At 39.1% G+C, this 19,286-nt stretch overlaps 1 protein-coding gene and 1 long non-coding RNA gene across 3 annotated transcripts in view; one reads left to right on the forward strand and one right to left on the reverse strand.

Annotated features, from left to right (window-relative positions):
- Positions 1–8,848, forward strand: part of CAPS2 (calcyphosine 2) — a gene marked incomplete at its 5' end in the record, with an annotated part of 51,303 nt that extends 42,455 nt beyond the window's left edge. For both annotated transcript variants that reach the window (XM_081083393.1, XM_081083394.1), the window contains 3 exons: positions 1,014–1,133; positions 3,096–3,192; positions 7,962–8,848. In XM_081083393.1, the coding sequence (XP_080939519.1) occupies positions 1,014–1,133; positions 3,096–3,192; positions 7,962–8,137 (393 nt within the window). In that variant the 3' untranslated portion in view covers positions 8,138–8,848. The remainder of the gene's footprint in view (positions 1–1,013; positions 1,134–3,095; positions 3,193–7,961) is intronic.
- Positions 1–19,286, reverse strand: part of LOC308513399 — a 66,470-nt gene that overhangs the window by 16,458 nt on the left and 30,726 nt on the right. The window lies entirely within an intron of this gene.

Raw genomic sequence — 19,286 nt, forward strand, 5'->3', positions numbered from 1 at the left:
CTGGTCCTGGCATCACCCGCTTGGATTTGCGGCTTTCCTGGGACTGGAGCTGAAATACCATTATTTCTAGGGAGAGGTCAGAGGGTCTAAATCACATGGCCAGCCATATGCCAGGGGAGGAAAGGCCACCCTTGGGGCGAGATCGAGCACTAGTTTTGCTCATTGCTAGGCACCTGGGTTTCCTACCCTTGGAGACCTTCTATGTCTGGCTGTAAGTTGCTGGGCCAGTTTGTTCAGCTATCTGTCTCAGTTTCCCCGGCCCACTTGCCAAGCAATTTTCTTAACTTCTTACTATCCTGCTTCACTATTATTTGTCAATCACCTTGTCAGATGTTTTGTTTACATTCTCATTTAAAGCTAACAACTGAAACCTGAATTTAAGAAAATCTCATGGCGTGACTTCTTTGTTATTAGGAACTCTGGAAATAGAATGTTATATTAAATAGTGCATTTATCAAAGCAATAAGTGGCAATGGTAAAATGAACAAACTAGCATAAGAGATTTACTCAGAATAACACCTTATGCTGTAAATTGTGGAATAATATTAGAATCATTCAAGTATTATGCTTTATACTTTCAAGCCTGAAGACTAGGAGAAATACAATTACTGGTTCTATTGCTATTGGAGGCATTCCAGAACCTGAAGTGATTTTTTAATTGTCACAGATATAATATGTAAAAATAATTAAATGTCCAAAGCCAAGGAAACAATAAGCACTTTTATTTTTGTATGGAAAGAAAATGAATTTAAAATGACAATTTGTGTCTTACTGTCACTCCTAAATGATTATTAAATTTACAGAACTGTTCACCACAGAGTTTCTTTAAATAGCTTTCTGAGTGCCTTTGAATGGATTTGGATATAATTTTGGGGGGACGGCGGGGGGGGGAGATTTTCTTTAGTCCTCTACCTTGTTTAAGACTATAAAAAGATGTAACAAAATAATATTATCTTATGGTCATGTACAACTTTAAGGTGTAAGAGTCATTGGTCTCTGTGTATTATTTCTAGGATTTTGAGTCTTCATGGCGAATTCTAAATGAAAATGGCAATGGCAGGGTTGACTATGGAGAATTCAGACGTGCCATTATTGGTGAAATGAATGAATACAGAAAATCATTTGTTCGAAAGGTAACTAAGTAATCTTTTAAATAGTTACTTTTAAAAAATATGTTTTTATTGATTTCAGTTAGAGCAGTGGTTCTCAACCTTCCTAATGCCGCGACCCTTTAATACAGTTCCTCATGTTGTGGTGACCACCAACCCTAAAATTATTTTTTTGCTACTTCATAACTGTAATTTTGCTACTGTTATGAATCGTAATGTAAATACCTGATATGCAGGATGTATTTTCTTTGTTACAAATTGAACATAATTAAAACATAGTGATTAATCACAAAAACAGTATGTAATTATATATGTGTTTTCCGATGGTCTTAGGCGACCCCTGTGAAAGGGTTGTTCGACCCCCAAAGGGTTGCGACCCATTGGTTGAGAACCGCTGAGTTAGAGGAAGGGAGAGGGAGAGATATTGAAACATTGATGACAGAGAAACATTGATCGGCTGCCTCCTGCATGGCTCCTAGTGGGGATTGAGCCCGCAACCGGGACATATGCCCTGACCATGAATCGAATTGGTGACCTCCTAGTGCAGTGGTCGGCAAACTGCAGCTGGCGAGCCACATGCGGCTCAGTGGCCCCTTGAGTGTGGCTCTTCCACAAAATACCACGTGCGGGCGCGCATGTACAGTGCGATTGAAACTTTGTGGCCCGTGCGCAGAAGTCGGTATTTTGTGGAAGAGCCACACTCAAGGGGCCAAAGAGCCGCATGTGGCTCACAAGCCGTAGTTTGCTGACCACTGTAGTGCATTGGACAATGCTCAGCCAACTGAACTACACATGCTGGGCTTTAAATTGTTACTTTAGTAGATTGTTAGGTTCCTTATTGTAAGACTTGAGTGAATTACCACTGAAAATGTTCTAAATCCCTTTATCGGCAATGTATCTTGATTTCAATAAAACAGAAACACATAGAAATACAACTCTCCCAGGATAAATCTAAATAATTTATGCATATATTTTAGGAAAATACTATAAAAGGAATATGAAATATGAATCAAATTTTGGTTCACAAATTACTAGTTCCATAAACACTGTTGTCTCCATAAACTACTAGCTATGTGACTACTGGTAATACTGGAGTGCAGGTTACTATCTCAACCCCGAGAAAGAAGATACCTACCAAGAAGGGCTCCTGGTGGCTAACTGGTCTCAAATTTATAAATAGAGCCTAACAGCCCTGTCCAAACAGGGCCCTCACACAGACCTGCACTGTGTTCCTGTGTATGAGCCAGCCTTACAGAGGAGTTCCTGAAATAGTGTTTCAACCAGTAGGACTGAGACTTCCCCTGTTCAATTGGAACTGTGCAGCTATATCCTCATTAGCATTTTATTGACCAATCAGATCAGCTCACTGACCAATCAGGGCAGTGTTTTTTGGACCAGCCAAACTTGAAGGATTTGGAGTTCTCTATTGCATGAGGATAGACTAATTAAGGTCCAGGGGCCGGGACTTCTCTATAAGTCAGCTTTCCTCTGGCTCAGGGAGTACAGTACACTTTCCCTTCCTGTTGAAGACTAAAGGCTGTTTCCCGAGCTGGAGCTGAAACACTGAAGGTCTCTCCTCAGGTCAGAATGAAGCAGAGCTCAGAGCGGAGCGGAGCAGGCAGACCAGACAGGAGCAGAGCTTTGTGAGAGGGGCCTCCTCACCCAAGGGCCACCTCTGAAGACCATCTTACAGCCATGCTGTTTCACACTTGAGCTGTTTGCACTGGATAAAGGTTCCTTTTTCACTGTACCCCAAATTGGGGATTCCCATTGACAGTGAAACGGTGCCAACAATCATCAGTTAGCGCCTTATATCTTGCTCCAATGCCTTTCTTTCTTGCGTTCATGATGCTTCCTTCATATACCAGTTTAGTATTTTTAAATTGTCTTGTTTAAAGCTTATAAATAACGACTGCAGAATAATAAATGAAGTTTGCATGTCTAATGATTTCATAGAAAAATAATAACATGTATTTTATTATTTAGGCTTTTATGAAACTAGATTTCAACAAAACTGGCAGTGTGCCTATCATAGACATAAGAAAATGTTACTGTGCAAAGAAGCACCCTCAAGTAATTTCAGGTAATTATTATGAGGTAAAAGCCATTAGATTTCTAAAATGTTAGTTAATGAAAGTAATATCTTCAAGTAATATTAGTTTATAATGTAGACCTGAGGCCATTAGGGGAGGAATAAATCATTATGTTTTAAACTAGAAAAGTGAGAGCTCTTTGACCTTTATTTAAAAATTCCCAGGTCTATTGTCTACTTATTTTTTCTTCGATGTTTATAATCAAGATTGAACTTTTACTTTCTATTCAGCTAGTGAGGAATCTGAGTTAAAAATAACAGAATAGATATAGAGAATAGATAATTACATGTGCAAATTCTCTGAATTAGTTTTACTGAATGTGCTTATACTTGAAGATTTAAGGCAGAATGAAAGAATGTCTTTCTCTAAGGGTAGAGCTGCACATATAATGAAGATATAATGAAAATTTGAAGATATAGAGAACATCTCAAAGTAATTCTAGAGACTCATTCCCCTACTATATTTCTTCTGACTTTATATAATAAAAATTCACTTATAAATACATAATTGATTTATAAGTGAATTTTTATTATATAGAAAGCATTTGGCCACTTTACATTGCATTTTCCTTTAAAGAGGTAGCAATTGCTATTATTTAATCTTTAAAGCCTAAGCGATTGTTATGACCAAACGACCAGAATGACCAGAACAACCAGCTGGTAGCTATGAAGCGCACTGACCCAGACCTTGCTGCTAGGGCCCTGACAGCACTGAATCTGGTTCACCCACACCCCAGGCCCAGACAGGAGGGAGGAAGGAGCCCAATTCCTTATGGGATCGGCCATTGGTTATCTTGCTGCTGGGGCCAACCTCCTGCAGTACCTCCTGCCAGCTGGCCAGGCCAAGGGACCACACCTGTGCACAAATTCATGCACTGGGCTTCTTATATGTACATATATTCCAATCCTTACATTATAGAGTTTCATAGTTTATATGTACAATAAGTATCTAATAATTTTTGAAGTTTTTTCATGAATGGTTCACTAAACATATTGCTGTGTAGTTTGCTATCTTATTCAACAATTAGAGGCCCAGTGCACAAAATTCATGCACTGGGAGGTAGGGGGTTCCTCAGCCTGGATTGCGAGAGGGCACAGGCCAGGCCGAGGGACCCCACTGGTGCACAATCAGGCTGGGGATGGACACGGGAAGTTGGCCAGCTGGGTAGGGACTGCTGGAGGGCTCCAGGGCATGTCTGGCCCATTTCGTTCAGTCCCAATCATCTGGACCCCAGAAACAAGCTAACCTGCTAGTTGGAGTGTCTGCTCCCTGGTTGTTAGTGCATGTCATAACGAGCAGTTGAGTGGCCTTAGCATATCATTAGCACATTAAGCTTTGATTGATTGAATGGCTGACCAGACGACCAGACACTTATCATATTAGGCTTTTATTATATAGGATATGTTTTAGAGCTATTTCTAAGTTAATCCATGTTGAGCTATCTCATTTTTATCTGCTGCCTGTTATTCTTTTAAAAAGTCAATATATTACAATTGAGTGCAGGTTACCTATTTCTTAGCAAAAAATAGTGTGAAAACTTATCTACCTAGCTATTCTTCTATTGGAAGACTTTTAATTTCTACCTATTATGTGCAACCAACAAACTAATGAGTTTGTTTATTTGGCCTATTTTCTTGGGGTAATATCAAGACCTAGAATAGCCGTGGGCAAACTACGGCCCGCGGGCCGGATCCGGCCCATTTGAAATGAATAAAACTAAAAAAAAAAAAAAAAAAAGACCGTACCCTTTTATGTAATGATGTTTACTTTGAATTTATATTAGTTCACACAAACACTCCATCCATGCTTTTGTTCCGGCCCGCAGGTCCAATTTAAGAACCCATTGTGGCCCTCAAGTCAAAAAGTTTGCCCACTCCTGACCTAGAATATCAACATTTCAAGTTTTAATTGATACTTGCAAAATGCTTTGTAAGACAGCTATACCAGATTATACTGCCATTAGTTGGAGATTTTATTTTACCTCAGATTTTTGCCAATCTAATAGTCTATATTTTTTTAAATTTGCATTTCCCTGATTATTAGGGAGATTAAACACATTTTTGTATGTACATTGATCATTCATCATTTATATTTAATGAACAATCTCTAATTCATAATTTTGATTATGTACTAATAAATACTATAGAAGGCTATTCTAGAATTTTCCTTTTTAATATTAAAAAGATACACTGTAATTACTTTGGTTTATTTCTGTTATTAACCCTTGCAAATAGTTTATTCATTACTTTTAATTGTGAAATGAAAAAAACAAACAGAATTTGCATGAAGATTAAAGCAAATAATCACCACTGACTTCCCAATTTTTAATAATATATTTCAGGTCAAAATAACTTAATTTGCTTATCAATGACTAAATGAACTACAGTTGCTGAAAGGGAATTTTTAATATTATTTAGTTATATGTAGTATATATGTTTTTCCCTTAAAACCCATGCCATTCCTGATTTTTTTCCTTTAAATTGTCATACTAAAGATAAGAACAAGATAGTTTACATTTTTCAAAATTAGGTGCTTTCAACACCATGTGTTTTTCTCTTTGTCTTCTCCCCTCTAATAATCTTAATTAAACTGCTTAAGTAGCTCTAGTTTATTTTATTTTATTTTATTTTATTTTATTTTATTTTATTTTACTTTACTTTATTTTAGTGTTGGTGAATTCTTGGTGAGGGTTTTGTTTTGTTGTTGGATAAACCTTTGTTAGTTTAAGTAATTAGATACCTTGTTTTTGCATTCACATTGAAGGAGATAAGCTAGCAAACCAAACAACCTTAAAAAGAGGAAAATCTGTTACTGTTTTAAAAAAACAAACTTTTTGTTAAATCTATCATTACAAATTATAATTTATTCACATGCCCATCTTTAGGATGTATATTGTTTAGAATTTAATTTCAAATTAAGGCAATTAGATCAGACAATTTAATTACAGAAAATATTTTCTTTTTAGTTTAAATAATTTATTTTAAAAAGTATTTTCAGCTTTAATAGAAATGGAATTTATCAAGTGTTTTTTATGCACTAGTATTAGAAATCTGATGCTGTGTATTAAAATACTAAGAGAAGCAAAAGAAAGGTTACAAACGATAGAAGGTGGGTATTTCCTGGGTGGGGATACAACGGAGGTATACAGTGCTTCAATATTTGAAACAAATTTAAATAAAAATGTTTTTCTTAGAAAAAAAATAGCGTGAAAACTTATCTGTTAAAAATATGGATGGTAAACAAAGGGAGAAATCTCTTCTGCCAACATGTATATATTTTTATATACATTAGATCTTGATTATCCTTGACTAACATTCAATCACAAATTTACTATATTGTTTTATGTTACCATCTCTGTATGGCACAATTATTCAGTCCTTGTTTATTCAACCTGTTTTTTTTTAAAAAAATAATCACTGTTCTTTATTTCTTATACATGTTTTTAAAAGACTAAGCATTTTGCTATTCAAAGCAGATTTTATTCTTTTAGTGTGAATGAACTGTTATCTAAGTCCATTATAGACCCTCTAGTACTTGAAAAAGATCCAACTCTGACCAAAATTTTGCCTGTCCTATTAGGCAAACAATTAAGGCAGCATTCTCATTTAAGTTTGTTATTTTAAATGAGACTTAAAATGATTTATACCAACTATCCTTAAATAAAACAAGAAATTTTAAAAATAAAATGATTTATAGAGTCACAGAGATTTTTTTCTGACCCTTTTTTGCCTTTATATATGGGCTTCTGTTTATTTTCTTTGTGTATTATCTGACCATCTATAGCTTCCTTTCATCTCTTAATCCTTCTTTTTTTTATTAAAAAATTAATGAATGTCTTTTTTCCTGCTGTACTTTCAGATCCTGAGAGTAGATCAGTGCCAGGAGGGTAGGGAGTGAAGGGGTGGCAAGTTAGTGAGCAGAGTTCTCTGATGGAGCACCTGCATTGGGTGACCAGTGGAAGCTCCCCAAGAAAATGGTATTTAAGCTGAGATCAATCTCCCTCTCTGACCATAATATGATCAAAGTTACTTATTTAAATAGCTTATTGTTCTCTTTCTGAATTAAAAAAAAATCAAATGAATTTTCAGAAGGATAAATCAGATATTTTATGTTCTCTCTTTAAATAATAAACTAAAGAATTACAATTTTTTAAACATATATGATTCTCGATAGCATCTTCTTATAGGATAAAGTCAATCTTATTTAATATAACCCCATGGAAATAGCCTACTTAATGTCAGAGATTAAAATATAATGATTTAATCAAGTGTAAGGTCTTCCACAAACATTTCCACTGGCCTTTGAATCTTGTGTTTGCAGCAATGCTTTTCTAGCTGCAGTCATGAGTAACTGATTCACAAAATAACTAATGCCTGAATGGGACATGCCTTTTACACAATACATCACTGTGTTAACAGCATGTAAATCTTTGAAATGATTCCTTAATGACTCTGCATTAAGCAGAGTCCTTTAAAACATTAAGAAATACAAGAATGCAACAGTTGTAGCTGCTGTTTTGTCTAGATATATAGGATGCAACTTATCAGAAGTTTAAAAGATGCCTCCAATGTGTATTAAAGTCATTACCATTAAATTCTAGTTCATGCAAGAAAATGTTTAAATAAATTACAGGGTAGTTTGCCACAAGATTTCAAATTGCTGAAAAGGTTTTACAAGGCGATTAAGTATTTCTTTACCATCAACGGTCATTTTCCTGTACTTTTATGGAGATTGTTACATCATCAATACTATTTTGCAGGCCATTCCACAGAGGAAGAAATCAAATTATCTTTTCTGGATACGTTAAAAGAAGCCTGCAGCAAGTCTGATGAAGTCTCATATGGTGAATTTGAAGATTACTATGAAGGTCTAAGTATAGGAGTAGTAGATGATGAAGATTTTGTTACTATTTTACGTACTCCCTGGGGGATTTAGTTTTTCGAAGTTAGTCATAAGCATTTTAAAGGAGAGATGAATTCAATGTAAAGTATGATCAAAGACTGCAATATAATTTTCTAAAGCTCTATTCTTTTTTTTTTTCCTTTTTTTCTCAAAAGAGTTGAGTCTAGAGAGAGAAATATTCAGAAAGACAGATATAGGGGTATGTGTATGTTCAAGTGCAAGTATGATTGTTCACGTCTCTAAGTTTAAAAAAGACCCTGCTTGAATATATTCCAGAGGTCTTTTTTTTTTTTATTAGACTTCTTAGGAAAGTAACATCTGTATCAAACTATATGAGATCATCTGTGTAGTAACCAAGTTTCTTGTCCAATTTTTTCCCTATTCATTTCCCAAAATAAAATTGCTACTCTTTTCAATTTGATAAATGGGAGTAGGACCCAAAACTTATGAGACTGAAATAGTTCAAACATATGAAAATGTTAAAGGAATGAAAGGATATGCAAGAGAAATTTTCCAAGCAGTGTGATTATGGATGTTTTCTGTAACATCAATATTTTGAATAATAGAGGCCTACCCCTAAAATGCTTACTTAAACACAGACTTGTGAATTCTTGTCTTCCACATTGTGTGTTGTTGTTTTTCAATAGAATACAATGTAATTATTTAGTAACCAGTTCTATTCATCTTTTTATTTTATTTTTAACTGCAGACCTTATAACCTGCACAGAATTATTATTTAGCTAGAAACAATACAAAATAGGAGATGGGATGTTTTCTTAGATTACTGAATAAACATCTCAGAAAGGGCATTGTCACATACATGGACTGAGGGATAATTTGATAATTCTTAACCAAAATGTAAAAAGATATTTTGTGTCCTAAGATGAATATATATTATTCTAAACATCTTTTCTTTTGTTGTTGTTGTTATATAAACAACTGAAACAGTTCCTTCTAAATAGATATAACTTAATGGTTAGAAGTGTTGTAATCATTTTTTCTAAATTCTCCTATGTTCTTCACTTCTCCTCAGAAATACAAAGAGGGGAATTCATAGAGTTGTTTCCAAGTTCATAATTTTACATTTTTATGTTAATATAAATTATTTAAAAAGCAGTGTTGAGTAAAATAAGTGGCTAAAAAATAAAAATATATTCTTTGTAGAATACAACTTTTTGGCATATAACTTTATTCTTGGCAACATCTTAAAAAATGTGATGTGTGTGAACTAAATAAATTCAAAGTAGTATGTACCTTTTCAAGATTTTAGAAGGTACCAAAACTCACTGCTAAAATATCAGAAATACTATCTAATAAAGGGTACTATGCAAATTAACCATCACTCCATCACAAAGATGGGGTGCCCAGTCCTCTCAGCCCCCAGTGGAGTCCTCCAGTCCTGGGGGCGTGGCAGCAGAGAGTGGGCAGCATGAGGGGCCTGGCGGAATGCTTGCCTCATCGCTGTGGCGCCGAGGCAAGCGTTTCACCCCGGCCGCGGAGGGCCTCTGGGCTGTGGGCACCGAGCGGCCAGTGGTGGTGGGGGAACACTTGGGTTGTCACCTGTCCAGGAGGCAAGCTTTCCATGCCCGGCTGTGGATAGGCCTCTGGGCAGTGGGCGCAGAGTGGCCAGGCCCCGCAGAGAGCTACTGACGCACGGATTCGTGCACAGGGCTACTGGTACATGTATAACTATTTTAGTGTCGTTTTCACCAGCACAGAATTCTTTACTCCTTGGAGTGTTTTTTTTTTTTTTTCAATTAGGTTATTGTAATTAAATCAAGCTGTTGGAAGATGTTTTTAACACTGTTTGTGAATCACATTTTTTTACTTGGAAAAATTCATCCAACTATAGTCATCTTCAATCCTGTAAATTGCTCTGCCGTTAAAATGACTCATAATACTGTGGGTGCTCAGTATGCATGTAGTATTTTTCATTGATAAAATTATATTTAGTTCTCCTTAACAAGTCTGTTCTCAATTTTGTTATGCCACATTTCCCTGTGCATATAATCAGAAAATGTTTAGGCTGTTACATTATTTTAAAAATGGAGGAGAACTTTTTTGGGGAGTTAGCATATTAATATGACAGCATACTTTTAAAAAAGCCTCCACCCTATTAGTATAAATATTCATATGTGATTACCTGTGGGAAGTTTATTTAAATGATATAACATTTTTATAGTTAATTTCTTATTTTACACAGTTATTCTCATGTAGAGTTAGAAAATACATATTCAGTGTTGTTTGTTTTATTTCATTAAAATATAATTGGTAGCACAATAAATCATTCTGCTTTGCTTCACTGTCTGGATTCTTGTTTGACTTTTGCACAATAAAATCTATTATTTAATATTCAATTCAATAGAAGAGCATCTATCTAATAGCAATTATATGTTTCAAACATCCCAAACATAGTAATTGACTTTTGAAATTCTAGTCTTAATAATCTTCAAGATTCTAAAATATCTCTTGATTAACTTTAAAATATTAAGTTAAATGTTGTAATGATGGTACACGAAATTTATAGTTAAGTTCATTTTATCATTCTCTAGCTCTTTAAAAGGTAGTTACTTGTTATAGTATAGAATTGCTTTCCCAGTTAACAATACTATTTATTGAATTCAATATATTGATTTACTTTACTGTTTCTATTATAAAGTTTTACAAAAATTTCAGGAAAATTTCACATTGTATCAGAAAACTAGAGCTATACTTTAGGAATATTTAGCTATATTTAATTAGGAAAAATATACATGTGCATGATGGAGCAATTACAGGATAGGCAAAAGTATATGTAACTGTTTTCTTCTTTTTAAAAAATCTTTATTGATGAGAGTATTAGAGATGTCCCTCTTTTTGTATTCCTGTTTTAAATTTTATATTATATAAATATATATTGCTTAATGAAGTGATTGCACAGGAAGAGTTACCTAGAATAATTCATAATTTTGATACAGATATAAAACACATTTTATTAATTAGTTTGGATTTGCAGTCAGTTTAAGTTGTCAGTTACTGATAGAGAAAATTCACAATAAATTTTGCCTACTGCAGATTAAGATGCCTTTGTGGGGCTATAGTTTATGTACTATGAAAAACTATAATCACTGTTGGTTGACCAGTGAGGGCAAACATCTACAGTGAATATACTTAAAAAAGTAGAAGGCACTGAGCCTACTCAAGCCAAGCAAGAGAAAAGAGAATCCTGTGGGTTGACAGGGATGTGTTGGTATCTATATATATAAAAAGCCAGCAACCAGAACACCGTAACGACTGGAACGACTGGCCGCTATGACACCCAATGTGGCCAGCAAACCAGCCTAATCAGGGGATGGGGCCAGCCGGCCAACCTCCTGCAGCCCCTCCCCCTGGTCGGCCCTACCACGAATCCCTCAGCCCCACCCGCCCGGCCAGTCCCTCCCCTAATAGGACTCTCCCACCCCAATATGGGGCAGGGCCAGCCGGCCAACATCTTGCAGCTCCTCCTCCTGCCCGGTCCCACCCCAGATCAGCCCCCCAACCCTGACTGGCCTGCAGCCCCACCCCCCAGTCAGCTCCACCCGATAGGCCCCCCCACTCCAATCAGGGGCGGGGCTGGCCAGCCAACCAACCATGGCCCCTCCCCCAGGCTGCTGGTCCCCTATTGACACCCCTACCCAATTCAGGGGTGGGGCAAGCAAGCCCACAGCCCCTCCCTTTGGCCGGCCCCACCCCTGATCAGCCCCCACTACCCCGATCTACCCGGAGCCCCTCCCCCAACCAGCTTTGCCCACGAATTGGCCCCCCCCCACACCAATTGGGGGTGGGGCAAGCTGGCCCACCGCCCACAGCCCCTCCCCACTGCCAGCCCCACCCCCAATGGAACCTCCCCACTCCAATTTGGGGTGGGTCCCCCAGCCAATTGCTCTTGGCCCCTCCCCTCAGCCCACCTGGCCCTGATCACCCTGATCAGGGTGGGATAGCTGGCCAACCTCCTGACATCTTCTCCTCCCAACAGACCCAGCCCGGATCCGGCCCGATTGGGGCTGGGCCGGCTGGACCCCACCTGTGCATGAATTCATACATGGGCCTCTAGTCTGATGATAAGAAGAAGCTCTTTGCCTAGCTGGTTTGGCTCAGTGAATAGAGCATCAGACTGAGGACTGAAAGGTCCCAGGTTCAATTCTGGTCAAGGGCACATGCCCGGGTTGTGGGCTCGATCCCTAGTGCGGGACTTGCAGGAGGCAGCCAATCCATGATTCTCTCTCATCATGGATGTTTCTATCTCTCTCTTCCTCTTCCTTCCTCTCTGAAATCAACTATATATATATATATATATATATATATATATATATATATATATGATAAGAAGCTCCTGTCATAGCCTTTAATTTTAATTTTTCTTTATTTATTTTCAAATATATTTTTATTGATTTCAGAGAGAAAGAGAGAGGGAGAGAGAAAAAACTCCTCCAGCCCTAGTCCTTGATTGGTATAACTCAAGCATAAACCAGGCACAGTGGAACAGGGAAGGGCTATTAGTATCATCTCAACTGGATAATAATTCACACTTTGAAAACATATGATTTATTAAAGTATCATTGTGGAGAGACAAGATGGCGGTGGAATAGGCAGGGCTTGTCCCGGAGCAAATGGAGTGAGCAGCTGAAACTAATAACACCCACCCCGAATTGGTGAAGTATACCCAGCTGGTGAGACAGTTTGCAGCCAGGAAGGGCAGAGTTCCCCTGGAAAGGTAAAAACCAGGGATCTGGGCAGGAAAGTTTGCCAGACCTCTGAGCCCAGAGGGTCAGAGGGAGAATGTGTGGCACACAGCCGCGTCTCTTGGGACAGGCACAGCCCCTGACTGGGGATAGGAGATCTGCGGGACTGTTGGCACCAGGAGATTTGAGATCTGGGTTCCGTAATTATGGAGGACTGAGCCTAAAGGGGGCAGCCTGAAGCACTGACCAGACCATGCAGTGCCAGTAAGAGAGGAGATCCCAGAGACTCAGTCTTCCCCATTTCTGCGGCTGGCTGGCGTTTGTTTGTTTGTTTTCACTGAACCCTGTTCAGAGGACATTTTGGATACAGACACTCACCTGTGCTGAAGAGCGGGAGAAGGTGCGGACCAGTGGAATCTGGGGAGAGGCTGGGGAGAGAAGGGGGTCCAGGAGAGGTGGCAGCAAATTGAGTGCTGAGTCACCCCTGAGCCCAGGACTTGGGCAGCCATTTTCTTCTGAGGATATAATTCCTCCTTCCAGGCCCTAGGCAAGGAATACAGCCACACCCAGATTCCACCCTGAATGAGATGAAGGATTAAAATAATCTGATTAGTCCCTGGGAGTCAACAGGGTCTGGCCTATAGAGGGGCATTCAGTCCCAGCAACAGGAAAAAAAAAATCACAGAAATTCCAGGAAACTGGGATCTTAAGCCAGCCAAAGGAATGATGTTTCAATTTTTCATTTTTAGTTTTTTATTATTATTTTGTTAGCTTTTTTTTTTTTTGCTTTTTTGCTTTTGTTTTCCCTTTTGTTTGTTGCTCTTTTTTTTGCTTTTTTCTTTGTTCTCCATTTTTTTGTTTGTTCCTTTATTTCCTACTTCTTTTCACAGTATTTTTTCAACCACGTGAGCAGCAGACATTTGAGGAGCGTGCTCTTGTCCAGGGAGCATCAGCCCCATGAGCAGCCTGCCTCGGGCCTAAAAGCAGCATCCTCATGTGGCCAGCCCCTGTCCAAGGAGCAGCAGCTGTGTGAGCGGCCCGCTTCCCCATCCAAGGAGCAGCAACCACGCGAGCAGTCCGACCTGTCCGAGGAGCAGCAGCTGCACGAGCAGTCTACCTACATCTGAGGAGCGGCAGCCCTGTGCATCCCGCCCCCATCTGAGGAGCAGCAGCTGCGCACAGCCAGCACCCTGCACTAGTCCAAGAAGCAGCATCTGCGCAAGCATCTTGCCCTCATCCAAGCAGCAGCAGCCGTACGAGCAGCCTGCCCAATCCAAGGAACAGCAGCTGTGTGAGCAGCCTGCCTCGGGCCTAAGAGCAGCAGCCTCATGTGGCCAGCCCCTGTCCAAGGAGAAGAAGCTATGTGAATGGCCCGCTTCCCCATCCAAGGAGCAGCAACCACGTGAGCAGTCCGACCTGTCCGAGGAGCAGCAGCTGCACGAGCAGTCTACCTACATCTGAGGAGCGGCAGCCCTGTGCAGCCCGCCCCCATCTGAGGAGCAGCAGCTGCGCACAGCCAGCACCCTGCACTAGTCCAAGAAGCAGCATCTGCGCAAGCATCTTGCCCTCATCCAAGCAGCAGCAGCCGTACGAGCAGCCTGCCCAATCCAAGGAACAGCAGCTGTGTGAGCAGCCCGCCCCCATCTGAGGAGCAGCAGTTCTGCAAGTAGCCCATCCCCATTTGAGGAGCAGCAGCAGCCCAACCCGGTCCGAGGAGCAGCAGCCACACAAGCAAGACCATCCATGTCCGAGGAGCGGCAGCCATGCGCAGCACACACCGGTCTGCAGAGCAGAGCCACAACAACCTGCACCTGTCCGATGAGCAGCAGCCGGGTGAGTGGCACGTCCCCATCCGAGGAGGAGAAGCCACGCATGCAGCTCACTCCCGTCTGAGGAGCAGCAGACTTGCAATTAACCTGTCCAAGTCCAAGGAGCAGTAGCCCCACAAGCAGCCCACCACATCAGAGGAACAACAGCAGCGTGCAGCCAGCCCCCATTCAAAGAACAGCAGCCACGTGAGACGTCCGCCCCAGTTCAAAGAGTAGCAAATGCGTGTGTAGCCCGCCCCCATCCAAGGAACAGCAGCCTCGTGATCAGCACACCCTCTGTTGGAGGAACAGCAGCTGTGTGTGAAGCCTCCCCCCACCAGCCAGAGGGGCCACCACAGCTATGAACAGCACCCACCAAAGGAGCTGCTGCTAACTGAGGAACAGCTCCTAACACAACCACCCGAAGAGCAACCACAGCCCGAGGAGCCACTGCCACCCAAGGAGCAGCTCCTGAGTGACTCAACATCTAGATATGTCGGTGAGATCAAACATGGGTAGACAAAGAAACCCCCAAAGGAAAGAAAAGGACTTGCCACAAAAGCAGCTAAGTGAAACAGAGGCATGCAGCATGACAGAAAAAGAATTCAGATTAAGGGTCCTACAATGTATAAACCAGATGGAGGAAAAAATCAACAATTTATGCAAGAATCAAGAAGAAACGGATGAAAAAATCAACAACTTATGTAAGAATCAAAAAGAAATGCATGAAAAAATCAATAACTTATGTAAGAACCAAGAAGAAATGAAGAGTGATATAGCTGCAATAAAAAACACCATTGAAAGTTTCAACAGTAGACTAGGAGAAGTGGAGGACCGAATTAGTGAATTAGAAGACAGGGAAGCAAAACACACCCAAACTGAACTTCAATTGGAGAAAAAAATTAAAAGATAGGAGGAGAGCATAAGGGAGCTATGGGACAACAGGAAATGAAACAACATAGGAATAATAGGGGTGCCAGAACAACAGAAAGAGGAACAAGGGTTAGAAAACTTATTTGAAGAAATAATATCAGAAAACTTCCCTGAGATGGGGAAGAAAACAGTCACACAAGCACAGAGAATCCCAAACAAGGTGAACCCCAAAAGGTCCACACCAAGACACATCATAATTACCATGGCAAATGTTTAGGACAAAGAGAGAATCTTAAAGGCTTCAAGAGAGAGATGGAAAGTTACATACAAGGGATCTCCCATTAGGTTATCAAATGATTTCTCAACAGAAACACATCAGGCCAGAAAAGAATGGACGGAAATTTACAAAGTGATGCAAAGCAAAGGACTGAATCCAAGAATACTCTATCCAGCAAGGCTATAGTTCAAAATTGAATGGGAAATAAGAAGTTTCACAGGCAAAAATAAAGGCTAAGGGAGTTTATCACCACCAAGCCAGCAATGCAAGAAATGCTAAAGGGACTGGTGTAAAAGAAGAACTAAAAGCCCAGAAAGAAAACTGCCACAAAAAAATAGAAATGGCTACAAACAAGTACCTTTCAATAATAACTTTAAACGTAAATGGAATAAATGCTCCAATCAAAAGGCACTGAGTGGTTGAATGGATAAAAAACCATGACCCATATATTTGCTGTCTGCAAGAGACCCACCTCAGAATAAGGAACTCACACAGACTGAAAGTGAAGGGATGGAAAAATATTATTCAGGAAAATGGGAATGAAAAAAAAGCTGGGGTAGCAAAACTTATATCAGACAAAATAAACCTCAAAGAGAAGGCCATAACAAGAGATAAGGATGGCCACTTCATAATACTAAAGGGATCAATACAACAAGAGGATATAACCCTGATAAACATATATGCACCCAATGCAGGAGCATCCAAATACATAAAAAACTCCTGGAAGATATCTAGGGAGAGATCGACAATAATACAATCATAGTAGGGGACTTTAATACACCACTGACATCACTGGATAAATCCTCTCAAGAAAAAATCAGCAAAGAAACAGCATTCCTAAATGACTCACTAGATCAGATGGACTTAATTGACATCTTCAGAACATCTCACTCCAAAGCCACGGAATATACATTCTTCTCAAGTGCTAATGGGACATTTTTAAAAATAGACCAGATATTGGGTCACAAACAAAGTCTCCCCAAATTCAAGAAGATTGAAATCATACCAAGCATCTTCTCAGACCACAATGGCATAATATTAGAAATAAACTACAATAAAAACAACCCAAAATACTCAAACACTTTGAAGCTGAATAGCATGTTATTAAATATTGATTGGGTTACCAATGAGATCAACGAAGAAATAAATAACATCCTGGAAACTAATGACAATGAAAACACAACAATCCAAAACCTATGGGACACAATGAAAGCAGTCCTGAGAGGGAAATTTATAGTTCTACAGGCCTATCTCAAAAAACAAGAAAAAATGGTAGTAAATCATCTAACTCTACATCTCAAAGAATTAGAAAGAGAGCAACAAGAAAAGCCCAGAGTGAGCAGAAGGAAGGAGATAATAAAGATTAGAGCAGAAATAAATGACATAGAGACCAAAAAAACAATACATAAAATTAATGAAACCAAGAGCTGGTTCTTTGAAAGGATAAACAAGATTGATGAACCTCTAGCCAGGCTCACCAAGAAGCAAAGAGAGAGGACCCAAATAAACAAAATCAGAAATGATAGAGGCGAAATAACAATAGACCGCACAGAAATACAAATGATTGTTAAACAATACTATGGACAACTCTACTCCAACAAACTAGACAACCTGGAGGAAATGGACAAATTCATAGAAAAATACAACATTCCAAAACTCAGTCAGGAAGAATCTAAAAATCTCAATAGGCCAATAACTATGGAAGAAATTGAAGCAGTCATCAAAAAGCTTCCAGCAAACAAAAGCCCAGGGCTAGACGGCTTCACAGGGGAGTTTTACCAAACATTCAAAGAACTAAAACCTATCCTCCTCAGACTACTACAAAAAATTTAAGAGGAAGGAACACTTCTAAGCTCATTCTATGAAGCCAACATCACCCTAATACCAAAACCAGGTAAAGACAACACAATGAAAGAGAATTACAGGCCAATAGCCCTCATGAACATAGATGCCAAAATCCTCAACAAAATCTTAGCAAATTGGATCCAGCAGTACATCCAAGTAGGATTAATCCCAGGGATGCAAGGATGGTACAATATCCGCAAATCAATAAACGTGATACATCACATAAACAAATTGAAAGAAAAAAACCACATAGTCCTATCAATTGATGCAGAAAAAGCATTTGACAATATCCAACACCCTTTCTTGATAAAAACTCTCATCAAGGTGGGAATAGAAGGATCATACCTCAACATAATAAAAGCCATATATGACAAACCCACAACCAACATCATACTCAATGGACAAAAACTAACACCATTTCCCCTAAGAACAGGAACAAGACAGGGATGTCCACTCTCACCACTCCTGTTCGACATAGTACTGGAAGTATTAGCCATTGTAATTAGACAGGAAGAAGAAATAAAAGGCATCCAAATTGGAAAAGAAGAAGTAAAACTGTCCTTATTTGCAGATGACATGATATTATACATAAAAAACCCTAAAGACTCCATCAAAAAACTATTAGACTTAATAAATGAATTTGGCAATGTAACAGGATACAAAATTAATGCCAAGAAATCTATGGGATTTCTACACACCAACAGTGAACTTTCAGAAAGAGAGATTATAAAAACAATCCCATTTACCATCGCACCTAAAAAATTAAGCTACCTAGGAATAAACTTAACTAAAGAGGTAAAAGACCTCTACTCAGAAAACTACAGGACGTTGAAAAAAGAGATAGAGGAAGACATAAACACATGGAAGAACATACCGTGTTCTTGGATTGGTAGAATCAACATCATTAAAATGTCCGTACTACCCAAAGCAATCTATAAATTCAACGCACTTCCCATTAAAATACCAACGGCATATTTCACAGACCTAGAACGAACTCTCCAAAAATTCATCTGAAATAAAAAAAGACCCCGAATAGCTGCAGTGATCCTGAGAAAGAACAAAGTAGGTGGGATCTCAATACCAGATATCAAGAAGTATAACAAAGCCCCTGTTCTCAAAACTGCCTGGTACTGGCACAAGAACAGACATATAGATCAATGGGATAGAATAGAGAGCCCAGAAATCAGCCCCAACCAATACACTCAATTAATATTTGACAAAGGAGGCAAGAACATACAATGGAGTCAAGATAGTCTCTTCAATAAATGGTGTTGGGAAAATTGGACAGATACATGCAAAAAAATGAAACTAGACCACCAACTTACACCATACACAAAAATAAACTCAAAATGAATAAAGGACTTAAATGTACGGTGGGACACCATACAAATACTAGAAGAATCCAAAGGCAACAAAATCTCAGACATATGCCGAAGCAATTTCTTCACTGATACAGCTCCTAAGGCATTGGAAACTAAAGAGAAAATAAACAAATGGGACTACATCAAAATCAAAAGCTTCTGCACAGCAAAAGAAACCATCAACAAAACAACAAGAAAACCCACTGCGTGGGAAAACATATTTGCCAATGTCATATTTGATAAGGGCCTAATCTCCAAAATTTATAGGGAACTCATACAACTTAAGAAAAGGAAGATAAACAACCCAATCATAAA

Source organism: Myotis nattereri (genome assembly GCF_964212035.1).
Source record: "Myotis nattereri genome assembly, chromosome: 2".
Classification (NCBI taxonomy): Eukaryota; Metazoa; Chordata; class Mammalia; order Chiroptera; family Vespertilionidae; genus Myotis; species Myotis nattereri.